General features: G+C 47.1%; 2 protein-coding genes across 2 annotated transcripts in view; one reads left to right on the top strand and one right to left on the bottom strand.

The window, feature by feature from the left end:
- Positions 1–5,601, bottom strand: part of LOC103657298 (nebulin related anchoring protein) — a 69,400-nt gene extending 63,799 nt beyond the window's left edge. The window contains exons 1-4 of the mRNA XM_040624430.1: positions 5,420–5,601; positions 5,004–5,098; positions 4,343–4,430; positions 100–204 (exon numbers count right to left, since the gene is read on the bottom strand). Coding sequence (XP_040480364.1) covers positions 100–204; positions 4,343–4,430; positions 5,004–5,098; positions 5,420–5,491 — 360 coding nt within the window. The 5' untranslated portion in view covers positions 5,492–5,601. The remainder of the gene's footprint in view (positions 1–99; positions 205–4,342; positions 4,431–5,003; positions 5,099–5,419) is intronic.
- A 6,096-nt stretch (positions 5,602–11,697) lies between these two features.
- Positions 11,698–12,584, top strand: part of CASP7 (caspase 7) — a 31,395-nt gene continuing 30,508 nt past the window's right edge. The window contains exon 1 of the mRNA XM_040624173.1: positions 11,698–11,855. The gene's annotated coding sequence lies outside the window, so the exon portion shown is untranslated. The remainder of the gene's footprint in view (positions 11,856–12,584) is intronic.

Genomic DNA, 12,584 nt, shown 5'->3' with positions numbered 1-12,584 from the left:
TATCAATTTCTCTAGAAGTAATACTCACAATGCATCTCACTTGCAGAGTGTGTCATACTTTTCCTTTTTTCCCAAACCCATTCACACCTCTCCTCTCACCTCTTTCATCAGGGGCTGCCCATTAGGGGCAGCTGTCCCATCCCTGGATTTCATGTCCCAGTGAAAAACCGACTTAAACTGTCCGCCATCATCTTGGTAGTCAATCTGCACCATGGAGATGTTGTCAGTAACGTTTCCATCAGAGAAGAGAAAGAAAATAAACAACACACAGTTAAATTGGAGGGATTGTTCTAAATCTCAATGGCAAACCTTGTTAAGTGCACAATGACACACACTGTGTTTGTCAGTCGCACTGTGGCTTCACCTGTTTTACTAGCCAGGTGAAGCATACAGAGCCTCTGCAGTGTGCAAAGCTCTCGCTAGCAGTGCAATTAAAAAGACGGAAGGTCTCAATGAACTTATCACACGACACCCTAGTATTCAGGTTAGAGTAACCTCAGAAAACGCTAGATTGTAGAGTGGTGGTTCTTAACTTTCGTCTGTGGAACAATCACCCGGGGAGCTTGTCAAATTGTTGGCTCCCCAAATTCATGTACATGTTCTCTTATGCTTTATAATTTTACCTTTAACATATTGACCTGCAATACACCTTGAGTTAGTTTTTGTGTATAGGTGTGAGGTAGGGGTCCAGGTTCATTTTTTTTCCACACGAATATCCAATAACTCCAGTACCGCTTTCCTGAAAGATCGTCCTTGCTACACTGAATCGCAGTGGCACATCTGTCATAATTCAAGTGACCACATATGCGCGGCTCTATTTCTGGACCTTGGATTGCATTCCACTAGTCTGTCTATTCTTATGCAATACTACGCCAAGTTAAGGACTACTACTTTTGTAGTAAATCTCAAAATCTCATAACTAAAGTCCTTCAATTTTGTTCTTCAGAATTTCTTGGCTATTCTAGAGTCCTTGTGTGGTTCACATCAATTTTGGAATCCGTGGGTCAATTTCTACGAGAAATGCCAGGATATCGACTGGAATTACATTGAACGTGTAGATCAGTTTGGGCAGAGCTGACATCGCAATGGTATCTTTGGATTCTTGGGATGGGCAAAGAGTTCTTCAAGACAACATAAAAAGGACCCACCATAAAAGAAGAAATCAAAAGGTCTTAGGTCCCAACCCAGATATCATAATGGATGAGGTCTAAAATGGGGCCAGAAACCTGCAATTTTAATAAGCGGAAGTTGAAATCATGAATTTTACAGATGAAGAAAGAAACTGAAAGCAAAGAAGCGACCTTAACTAAAGTCATTCAACGGGTAATCAGAAACAGGCTTAGAATCTAGGAATTCTATTTCCACATGGAGGGCACTTCCTCTCATCGAATTTCTAGGCTGGCTCCTGCTCAATGCAGCTACTATATGTGTATTTTTAAATATATAAATCGAGAGTGCTTTACCTGCTTCTTCCCCCGGATTTTGAGAAACAACCGCGAACACGACATAGACTGAAAGCAGTGTTTCTGGTCGGCAGCACTACTGATATTGGGGGCCGGTTAACTCCTTTTCCCAGGGCTGTCTGGGGCACTGCAGGACGTTTAGCAGCATAGCTGGTCCTTACCCATCAGATGCCAACAGTACCCCTCCCTGCCAGCTGTGACATTCTAAAAAGTCCCCAGACATCACAAATATCCCCTGAGGAGTAAAATTGCCCTCCTCGAGAGCCATCGCCTTAAGGAATCAGAATAGTGTGACCAAAATAGAAAGCCTTATTTGTTGTCCTCCATGCATGGGACAAATCCATCACTGGGGAGTGCCTCTCCAGAGACTTTTCATGAGATTCCGATTATTCTGAGGAAGTGGGAAGAGGAAAAAAGCCGTTAAGTGTCACTTGTGAGGTAAGGACGAAGCATTAAGAGCTAACGTCCCTTCTCTGAAAAAAAGAGAATCTAGATGTTTTATTCTCCTACAAATACCATGCACACCTACCAAACAGGAAATTTTGTCTTAGCCATTTCTTTATTTATTAATTTTCAAAAGGGTGACATCTAGGAAACACAAAAATGTCAGCCTGCTTTGAATGCCAACTCAAATTCTTTCCTTTCCTCCTTCATCACCATCACTGAAACATCCCCTTTGTTCTTTCTTTTAGCACATGCGCAACAAATTTGTTTTTATCCAATTGGCAAAATCTCTCAGAGATGCAAGAAAGTCAACCATCCCCCTTCCTCAGGTGCCTATAAGACCCTGGGCCTAGAAGGGGCACAGCTGTCCATTTGAAATTTTTCCTGGTGGGGGAGGAGGAGAAAGTGACCTCCACAGCCAATGGTTTGGCATAACACACACATACACACACACACACACAAATATACATGTATACACACACACGCCACGTACACGCAAATATACACAGAGACGTACACACACACACACACCACACACACACATATATATGCACACACATGCATGCACACGCACATACGTATATCCATACACCACGTACACACGTGTGTGTGCCCGTGCACACCTATTCACACCCACACCCACACATACATACACTCCCCATACGCACACACACACATTTATACACACGCACACATATTGGCACAGAAGCAAACAAGCGCACACACAGAGACGTCCCGGGAAGTTCACATCACTGTCTGTGGCTAGAACCAGAACCAGCAAAATTCTCCCTCCAGATCGGGCCTGTCGCACACAGTGAAAAGAAAATAAATCCGCTACCACCTCAAAGAAAGGTAACATTGTGTGACCTGTTGTATGATTGGAAGGTAGGGACATGCCAGGTAAGAGCTAGTGGAGTGTGGAAAAGTAAAGATATCAGGGATCTCGTTGTAAAGAGCATATGTACAAACAGCACGCAGATGGTGTAAGTACTTCTCCTGGGGTTGAATCTGTCAAATGCTGGCTATCAATGGTAGAAACATCTGGATGTTTATAAACATAAACAAGTGCTTTTTTCCTTCTGGACAATTGGCACTATGTGCACAGAAGTAGGCCAACGGAGCAGTTTAGGGTATGGGTTCCAGAGTCAGAGAGATCTGGATTGGTACCCGCTGTAAAAGCCGGCAGGTTACTTAACCTCTCTGAGCCTCAGCCTCCTCAACTGTAAGAGATTACAGAGGATTCTTGTGAAGAACAGGTGAGACAAGATAAAGAGCCCAGCAGAATGCTTGGCATTCTGTTTCATTAAGAGCTACACTCCGTACTTATCGCAGTTTTGTGTAGCGGCCCTTAGACGTCAAGACACGAAAACAAGATCCTAAAAGAACGAAGCCTCTCAGTAATCTAGAATGGCTTGTGAACGCTTAAGGCTTGCAAATCCTTCGAAATCAGTGATGTCTGAGCAGCTCTGCACGTCGGGCTCCTCACCAGCAGAATGGGATAATAATAGTACTTACCCTATTGGAGAGTAATGTGTATTAAGTGGATTAAACGATTGTACAGTAAATGTTACATGAGCATGTTAAAAAAAATAATAAGCTCACAATTAGTGCAGGGCTCTTAGCAAAATAAGCTACTTGGCAGGAGGCGTGAGGGAAGCTCTATCGAACACACGTTTTTCTGCGGAGACTGGCGGCCTGGGCAGGCCCAAGAGGCAGTCCAAGGTGAGGGGACATGAGGAGGGTGGCTCACTGACAGCCTTCCACCTCCTGTGCAATTTTCTAATTTTAGAAAGTTGGTAGCTCCATCCCACAGAGCAACTTCCGTGGGGCGGGGGGAAAGAAGTTAAATGAGTCATCACTTTAATAAATGCAGGCATCCGAGCCGTAGCTAGCTATTTGACAAGACCCCATTGTTGGTTTTTCAAAAGAGGTTGGTTTATCAACACGGCTTTCTTGTCTATCCAAACATCACTGCCAAATCAAAATATCTTTGACCTACCCCTGCCCCCAGGAGAAAGAGAGGCTGCTGGTAATCCTAAAAACTGCTGAATTCAGAGAGATTTTAAGAGTGTGGAACTAGAGGTATTTAATTTTCTATACCAAAATAATCATGGGAGAAAGTAAAGAAAGGCTCTTGTAATGTTTTCCAGCTACATAAACTTTTGGGTTATTAGGCACCTAGTTATACAGGGCCTATCAGGTAAACGGCCATCAATGTGAATAGAGCTGGCAGACGGAGATTACAGAGACATCAGATAGTCAAGCTAGATTATCTTGGCTCTTACATTGTGGTAGGACAAACAGCAATATCTGTTACTTAAATGCACTTATAAATGAAGACATGAACAGGTTCAATGTCAACACAGACACTTAAAAACCTGAGTTGAGAAATTTTCTTTAAAGGCTATTTTGAAATTCAAAATTAAGTCACTTACCCCATGGATGGTTTCTGGGGACTTCCTCACATTCAGATTTAATGGAGTATGATAGACACTTGTGAAAGTGTTGTTCTTGGGGTTATGGCTAGAAAAAATAGATATAAACCAAAATTAGAAATATTCTTTAGATGATTGAGTGACTATCCCTAAAAGTACAGTCATTTTTTAAAAAGCTGATAAACATAAAACTTAATAATTAAGTTTATGATTTTCCAGGCAATGTCTTAAAGGAAAAAAAAGGAAATCAATTAAATTCAATATATATAACTTAGAGACCAAATTTAACTGGGAATGGTCACGTAAAAACTTTCTGGAAAAAATAGAAAAGGATTCTGGAATTATTTAAAAGAAAAAAATTAAAGCTCTATAGGCATATCTGTGGCCATTACACTCTTCTGCACAGTATTTAATGATTTGACATGGGGTTATAGCAGATATATTTGACTTTTTACTTAAAAGAAATCTGAAAATTTAAACTTTCTGTCCTTTGCATAAAATCCTGCCTTAGGGCTCTTCATTGATTATATATAAAGGAAAACTTTGGGGAAGATATTTCTTGGATTTAACTCTGGGCTGTGTGATTGGAAGCTTTGGTTGGCTACTTGTTAAGAAATAAATAAAACCCAAGAGGTGGTGAGATGGGACACCAAACACTTACGCATGACAGTATGGCTTTTTCTGGTGACTCACGAAATTATTAACCGACAGCATCATCTTGCAAACTTCACAGTGAAAACATGCCTTATGCCAGATCTGGAAATAATATAGAAAAAGATGTAGCAAAATTACCTTTTCTTCCAGACTCAGGATTCTTATACATTTCCAGGTAATGGATCCTTAGAGATAAAATGGTAATACACACACACACACACACACAACTACAATATGTTAAATAAATGAATAACCTTTTTTTGCAAGGCAACATAGAAGACAGAGATAGAAATGGGTAGAACTGAAGAAAGAGGAGAAATACATCTTGTTTTGATGGTTCAAAAAACCCTACATGTCCATATGCGAGAAGATAAGTCTCCCATATTGGTTATTATTTCCAAAGGCCAAGAAAGGTCCACTGACCTGATCGAGACAGTTGATCTTCTCGGCAGGATAAACTCCATACCCACACCTGGAGCAAGCCTGCACATTCATCCTGATGTCCGAAGAGAGAAGACAAAGCTAGGCAACGGGCAAGAAATCCAAGGAAAAGTCCCAGGCTAGCTGTGCAAGTCTCCAAAATCCTGACCACCGTGAAATCCCCGTAGGCACCTTGATCACTCGAAATCCAACTTCCACTTTCCTTTGCTGACCTTCTAGTTTGAAGTCAGCAGCTGGATGGCTTTTAAAGCTGCCACTTACTCAAGGGGCTATTTTGGCCACTCACTCAGCACGCATGCGCCTGGGAAATTAGGTGGAGGTATTTCTAGCTGACATGTTTCTCTAAATAGAAAAATGAACTCACAACAGCATCATGTTTATGTGGGTGACCGAATCCTCGTGTATGACTAGGCAGCATGTAGTAGTTTAACACGAACTGTGATCATAACCCAAGAAAAGAATACAAAGAGATAGGACCTACACTCATCCAACAATCCAATTTAGAAAAGCTTGCTCTATGCGGCCTATGACTGAAGCAGAGAGGCCGGCTCCCAAAAATATAAGAGATAAAACAGGATTGATTCAATCCGTGGGAAGCGTAAACACTGTATTTGAAATTTTGGCTTTATCTATTAAAAGTGGTTACAACATGGGGCGCCTGGGTGGCTCAGTCGGTTGAGCACCCAATTCTTGGTTTCGGCTCAGGTCATGATCTCAGGGTCCTGAGATCAAGCCCTGTGTTGGGCTCCACATTCAGCGGGGAGTCTGCCTGAACAATCTCTCCCTCTGTCACTCCCCCCACATCTATCTCAAATAAATAAATAAATTTTAAAAAATCAATTTCGAAAATGTTTACAACAGTGAGGCTGAAAACTGATTAAGATATTTATTTGTGTTGAACTTCTGCTCGAATGCAAAACTAAGAACACACTAGATCTCTCAGTGGTTGGGCCCTTATGTTATCCTGGGCTGTTCTAAGATCTGTCTGTTTATTCTCTTGCCTCCTGGGCCTGAAGTGGGGCAGCCTAAAGACAAGTCCTCTCTTCCTGGCTTTCTGTAGCTCCTCCATTGACTTCATTGTCCTCTACATGTCACCTTAAAACAGACCTTCTAGAAACAGCTTACAAAAGATGGTACCTCATCTGTTCCCATCCCTCAGCTCACTGCCTCCCATGACCCTAACCCTGCTTTATGTTCTTAATGGCAGTTAACCCCCACCTGATATCTTGAATATTAGAATCTCTGCTTTTTAAAATTATCTGTCTCCTCCATCAAAATATAAATTCAATCAAAACAGGATCCCTGGTCCTTGTCATTTCTATCTCTAGTGCCAAGCACAAGGCCTGACACAGAAAAGATGCACAATAAGTACGTACTGAATCAATGAAACAAACTTAATACTCCCACCAAAATGCCCACAGAGGCCAGAAGTGAAGTCATAAGTCATATTAGGGACCTTCCCAAAAGGGCGGGCACATGCCCCATCTGATGCAACCACCACTCCTCAATCCCAGGCAACTTGTCTTGAGGGAATCAGTACCTAGCCCTGCCAAATACTGACTTGTCCAGGGAAGCCAAACACTTGCATTTACACATCAAAGTCTCTGTTTTGTAAAACACTGGGAATAACACAAGGGCAGGGGCAGCAGAGAGTCCAGGACTTGGGCAGGCTACCCCTTAGTGACCTTTGGTCTAAACACTCTTGAGATGATGGCTGGAGGTCCCTAGGTGGAGAGAAGTCAGCAGTACTTTTGTTTTGTGTTAGCTGGGGCGGGGTGGGGGGCTGGAGGTCCCTGGTGGAGAGAAGTCAGCAGTACTTTTGTTTTGTGTTAGCTGGGGCGGGGTGGGGGGCCAGGGGAAGGCTGCAAAGCAAGTGAAGAAAAGTAGAAAGTAACACTCACAGGAAACTAAGGAGGGGCTGCAGTCTGAAGTTCCCACAGAGAGATAGTGGGGCCCTAGGCTGCTCTCTCAGCAGGAAGGGGACTCTAGGCAGGGACTCCGGGCTCTGGAAGACTCCCACACTGGAAGGTGGTGCAGGAAGCTTGAGCAAATGGGAACAACAAAGAGCAAAGACTCGAAGCCTTCCCAGAACATTCTGCTCTATACCAGGCTTCTCAAGCCTGACCTGGAAGTGGGCTGCAAACCCCAGTAACCACTGAGAGAGGACTCTGCCCCAATCCAGAGGGATGTGGAATTACAGTCAGATTTCATTTAAGGTAAAAGCCACGTGAACACTTCTAAGGTATGATTGCCCTGGACAGCTGCAGCCGATTCTCACTCAACCTCTCGAAAACAGAAATTACCAGAATGAAGAGGTTCAATTTGATCTGTACTATCACTTCTGCTTTTAAAAGGCATTATTAGATCAGAAGTCATGAGGAGAAACCATCCCAGTGAACTGGAAATGGATCCTGTAAGGAACTCAGTGACCACTCAGTGTTGGGGTAAGATTGACACAGCCCTGGTCTGCCTTGCCGGCACTGTGGGCCAACTCACCTTTGCCCATCGCACCGCGCTCACATCCGGTAGAGCCCTCCCCCTTGCCACGGTGACTACCTCAGGCCATCCAAGCCTTAGCTGATAAGCACACAACACTCCTGTGGCCTTCAGGATTGGCCTGGGGTCCCCAGAAAACAGAACATGAAGCAAAGGCTTATGTTTAAGGACTTTACTGAGCATTGAAGACCCAGGAAGCAGAAGTGAGGAGGCAGGAAATGGAGGGGTGAGAGTCAATATGAAGGTTCATTGTCAAAGTAGCCACTAGCTGATGTGAGGTGCATTGGACTGCTTGATCTCCATCTTCCAAGAGGCCGTATAAACAACTGCTACTCGGGAACATCTGCTACATCAAGGAAGGTGGAGGAATGTATTTGTGGCCCATCTCCCTTTGGTGAAAGTTCTGCCCCATTGGGTGTTAACTCCCCTACACGTCTGTGCTGTGGGGATGCCCATGGCGTCCCACAGCATCTTATGCCTCAACAGCTACAGGGGGAAAGCGAAGGGCAACAGAAGGCCCAAGACACTGTTGGTTGTGCCCCCGTGATGATGGCAAGCCCACACGGAGCCTGCTGCCCCTGCTGAGCCTGGGCCGGCACAAGTGAGACAGGTGAGGCTGTGTGGCTCTAAAGTGGCTCCTGAGACATGTCTGATATGCTGTCCCATCAGCAGAGCGTCCAGGACTTGGGTTTGGTTGTCATGAGCCAGAGCAGACCGTGGAGAGTCTTGGTCCTTGATTTGGATGTTTCTGCCAACACTGTCCCACGTTTCTTTGTGGGTTTTTTGTTGTTTTTTGTTTTGTTTTGTTTTGAAGTCTTGACTCACAGGGAAATTGTGATCAGTGAAAAACCCCACATTTCGTTTCACATTAATGGCTATCGTGTTCAGTGTGTGGGTAATTGATTTTTATTTTTTTTGAACTTAAACATAGCACTGATTAATCTCTTCAATTTCCTCCTGTTGATGGTGGCCCCATTGCTTCAGCTGGTCAAGATCTTTTGGTACCTTGGTTCTGTCATCCAGAATATGAGGTCATTCTTCCTCGCTCTGAGTCATTTCCAGTGCCCTCCAGGACCATGGATGTGAAATGGTTTTGAAATTACAGAGATGGCAAATTCAGAATGACGAGAAAGCTCCCCACCTTTTGCTCTGTCACTGTCACTTTGCTTAGACTGGAGCTGTTCCTCCCATGCTGAGGCTGTGTGTCGACCTTAGTTTAGGTTCTCCCAAAAGCACAGCTCGAGGTGAGGACTTTGGGGAGTGCTTCCGTAAGGCAGGAGTGAGGGTTTGAGTGAGCCAGTAAAGTCAAATGTGTTATTCTGAGCTAATTACCATGGTGGGTGGCCTATAACAACACATCACATCACGTCACATCACATAACAGGCTGCTACCCCTACCTAGAGCTGAGATACAGAGCCCCCCACCACTCCCCACCCCAGGGCTAAGTTCCAAACCCTGTTGGAGAGAGTATGTCTGTGGCTCACTAGATGGCAGAAAAGTCACTGTGGTGCCACGCTGGTGGAACTTGCTAGAAATCTATCCTCTAGAACCTTCTGGAACTCTACCCTCTGGGTGCTAGAGAGAGCTGTTCATAGGAAGGTCTGTCACTGGAATTCTTCCAGTGCCTTCAGCATTGCTGGGTTCTGCTGGCTACCAGGCAGAGCAGTAGCTGGTCACTGGAGAAGCCTCTGTGAGAGCCCGATTCTCCAGGAAAGAACAGGAAGGAAAATTCATTTATTTTTTTAAGGCAACCTGATTCTGGTTCTGCCTGTAGCAAGTCTGTGATATGGGCCATTTCTCTGAGCCTCAGATTCTTTATAAAATGAGCAGAGGGATTGGATATTAAGGCCCCTTCCAAAATCTAACATCGTGTTTCACTCTATTTCACGAGTAACCTGAAAAACTTACATTTATAAATTAGTAACTAATTTTCTTTACTGGTAGGAAGTTTTCATTTCTTAAATAATTCACAATTGAATTCCTTTAAAAAGCAAACTATCTTACTGTCTACAGGACTTAGTTACCACGGACATTTCAGAAACACGGATGCTAAATAGAGTAATGCAGCCTATCTTAGCCTGTGTGGGCTGCTATAATAAAATACTACAGACCATGTAGCTTATAAACACCAGGAACTTATTTCTCACCATTCTGGAGGCTAGAAGTCCAGGATTAGGGTGCCAGCATAACCAGGTTCTGGTAAGAGCCCTCCTTGGGGATGCAGACAGCAACTTCTTGTGCCTATGTCCTCATAAGGTGACAGGGACTAGAAAGTTCCGTCCAGCCTTTTTTTAACTAAGGGCACTAATCCCACTCTCCAGCGCCCCACCCTCATGATTTAAGCATTTCCCAAAAGCCCGAACTCCTAATGCCATCACGTTGAGCATTAAGTTTCAACATATTAATGGGGGGGGGATGTTTAACCAGGAACACAAACTTTCAGCCTATTGCATGGCCACACTGGAAATAGTGTAACTGTTTAAAATATTCAGGAATTCAAGATTTTTGCAGAATAAACTATAATTATGCCCTGACCCTTACCTGGGGCCAGCCTTCCTTAAGCCAAGAAAGTATCCTTACCTGGCGAGATTCTAGAAACAATACTGAAGTCTGAGGCCCAGGTAAAGCAAGCAAACACAAAGAAAAGATATGGTTCTTGCCTGATCTCACGCCATGAAGGTTCCCTTTCATTCAAGGTGTTGAAAGTTCTTTAAAAGCAATTATTTCTGGGATAGATAAAAGTGTGATTTCTTCTCAGATACTCACACCGGAGTCTGACCGAGTTAATTAGTTTCTGTCCTGAGGAGCCTCGGAGCGAAAGGCATTGGAGGCACCGGCCGGAGCCCCAAGGGCTTAGAAAGGCAAAAGTGTGAGTGGTGCGCATGTGCGCGTGCGTGCGTGCACGTGTGTGGGGGCGCAGGGATAGGAGTGAGGTGAAACCCGGGAAGAGCATGGTCCCTCCCGCGTTAGACCAAGTCGCGGGCACATGTCCAGTGGCTGACAGTTGGGGGCGCTCCATAAATATAGCGGGACGGATTCTGGCGCTACCTCCAGACAAGTTCTCCGAGTTGCGAGGCGGGAACTCGCCTAAGGGAGGAGTTCGGGGTCCTACCGTCTACACGCGAACCGAGGCGTCCCCAAGAGTGGACACCGGAAGCCCACCGGCAACCCCACGGCTGGCCCCAGAAGCCCGGCCCGGATAAGGTAACCAGCTGCTGCGGGCGCCGAGCACACTCCCTTCCCCAGGGTTGGGGCGCCCACAGCACAGATTGGGGTCGAGGGCCTGGCTGGGGAAAAGCCCTCTGGCTGTGGGACTGGGTCCCTGATACTGGATACTGGTGCGGAAGCCCGAGTAGAGGTGCAGACGGGGTACAGTAGCGGCAGGAGAGAAGGAGGGGCGCCCCTGGCGAGCACTGGGGCGTCGAGCGCCGCGAAGTCCCCGGAGCGCGCTCTTCCGCGTGCGCGGCTGGGGCTTTGCGCCGGGCAGGCTTGCAGAGCGCGTTCCCGGGTCACTTGGAGTGCTGCTGGCGGTGCAGAAGGTGCTCTCCCCGGGGACCGTGAGCACGGCTTCGGGGTCGTAGAGCTGTCGGCCAGCTTTACCCAGCACGCTCTCCAGGTGCGCGGCCAACTTCGCCAGGGCGCCTTCCCCCCGGGCGACGCGCGCCGACCGTGGTGCAGACCCGGCGACCAGTTCTGCAGGGGGCGCTCTCCCGGGACGGTTCGCGCGTTGGAGCGGGTCGTTGGGCTCGCTAGCAACTCCGGAGAGCGCACTAGCGCGAGCGGGAGGAGACTGCCCCGCGCGACTCCGCCCCCTGCCGCTCCGGGCCTTTTAGTTTCGCTTTCGTTGGGGCGGCCCCAGACCCTCGCCGTCGAGGGACCGAGACGGACACCCGCTCTGGACGCCCGGCCGCCGCGGACACGGTAACTTCGGCCCCTGCCTCCATTTGCGCCCCTCCCGCCCCGGCCGCGCGCGCGCTCCTTCCCTCCTGCCCGCCGCGATCTCCCCTCCCACTCAGCCCGGAGCCCCTCCCAGCCCCCGGCCGGCTCTCCTCCCACCCCCCCTCCCCCTGGCCCGCCGGCGTTGAAACTTTGGGGAGAGGGATGGGTGCCGCTTGCTCGGCTCAGCTGGTTCTCCCTTCCCTGCTGGCCGCGGGATTTGGAAAAGGGGGCGTGGATTGAGACCGGAGAGAGGAGATGGGGATCTCGCCGGGCTGACAGCGAGCGCCCCGGTGTCAGACAGCCCAGGGCGCCGGTCTCCGCGCCGCAGTTTGTCAGCTGTGGGCCTCGGCCCTCTCTGTGCCTGTCTGTTAAATGGGAATGGTGGTGACCGCGGGCTGAGTGAGGGTCGCTGCGAGGACGGAAGGAGGTGACTGATGCATATAGCAGTGCCTCGGTCTGGGCTCAGTGTGCAGGAGCTTCTGTCATCCTGGCTGGGGCCTCTGGTGCGGGGCTCTTGAAGATCCCTGGAGGAAGTAGAAAAAAGGCAGGACCACAGGCGACCTTGCAACCTTTAACCGTTGTATTCAAGTTTGTCGTTTATGGGGCAGTAAACTTACTTGTGGGTTATACTGGTCAGGCCTCTTCCCTTGAACTCTTGCTCTGGTGGACTCCGTGGCCCTAGACTTTGTTTGCTTACAGGCAGTTTTCTCC

This window comes from Ursus maritimus, unplaced genomic scaffold, assembly GCF_017311325.1.
Source record: "Ursus maritimus isolate PB19 unplaced genomic scaffold, ASM1731132v1 scaffold_7, whole genome shotgun sequence".
Taxonomy (NCBI): Eukaryota; Metazoa; Chordata; class Mammalia; order Carnivora; family Ursidae; genus Ursus; species Ursus maritimus.
This window is presented reverse-complemented; position numbering and strand designations above follow the sequence as displayed.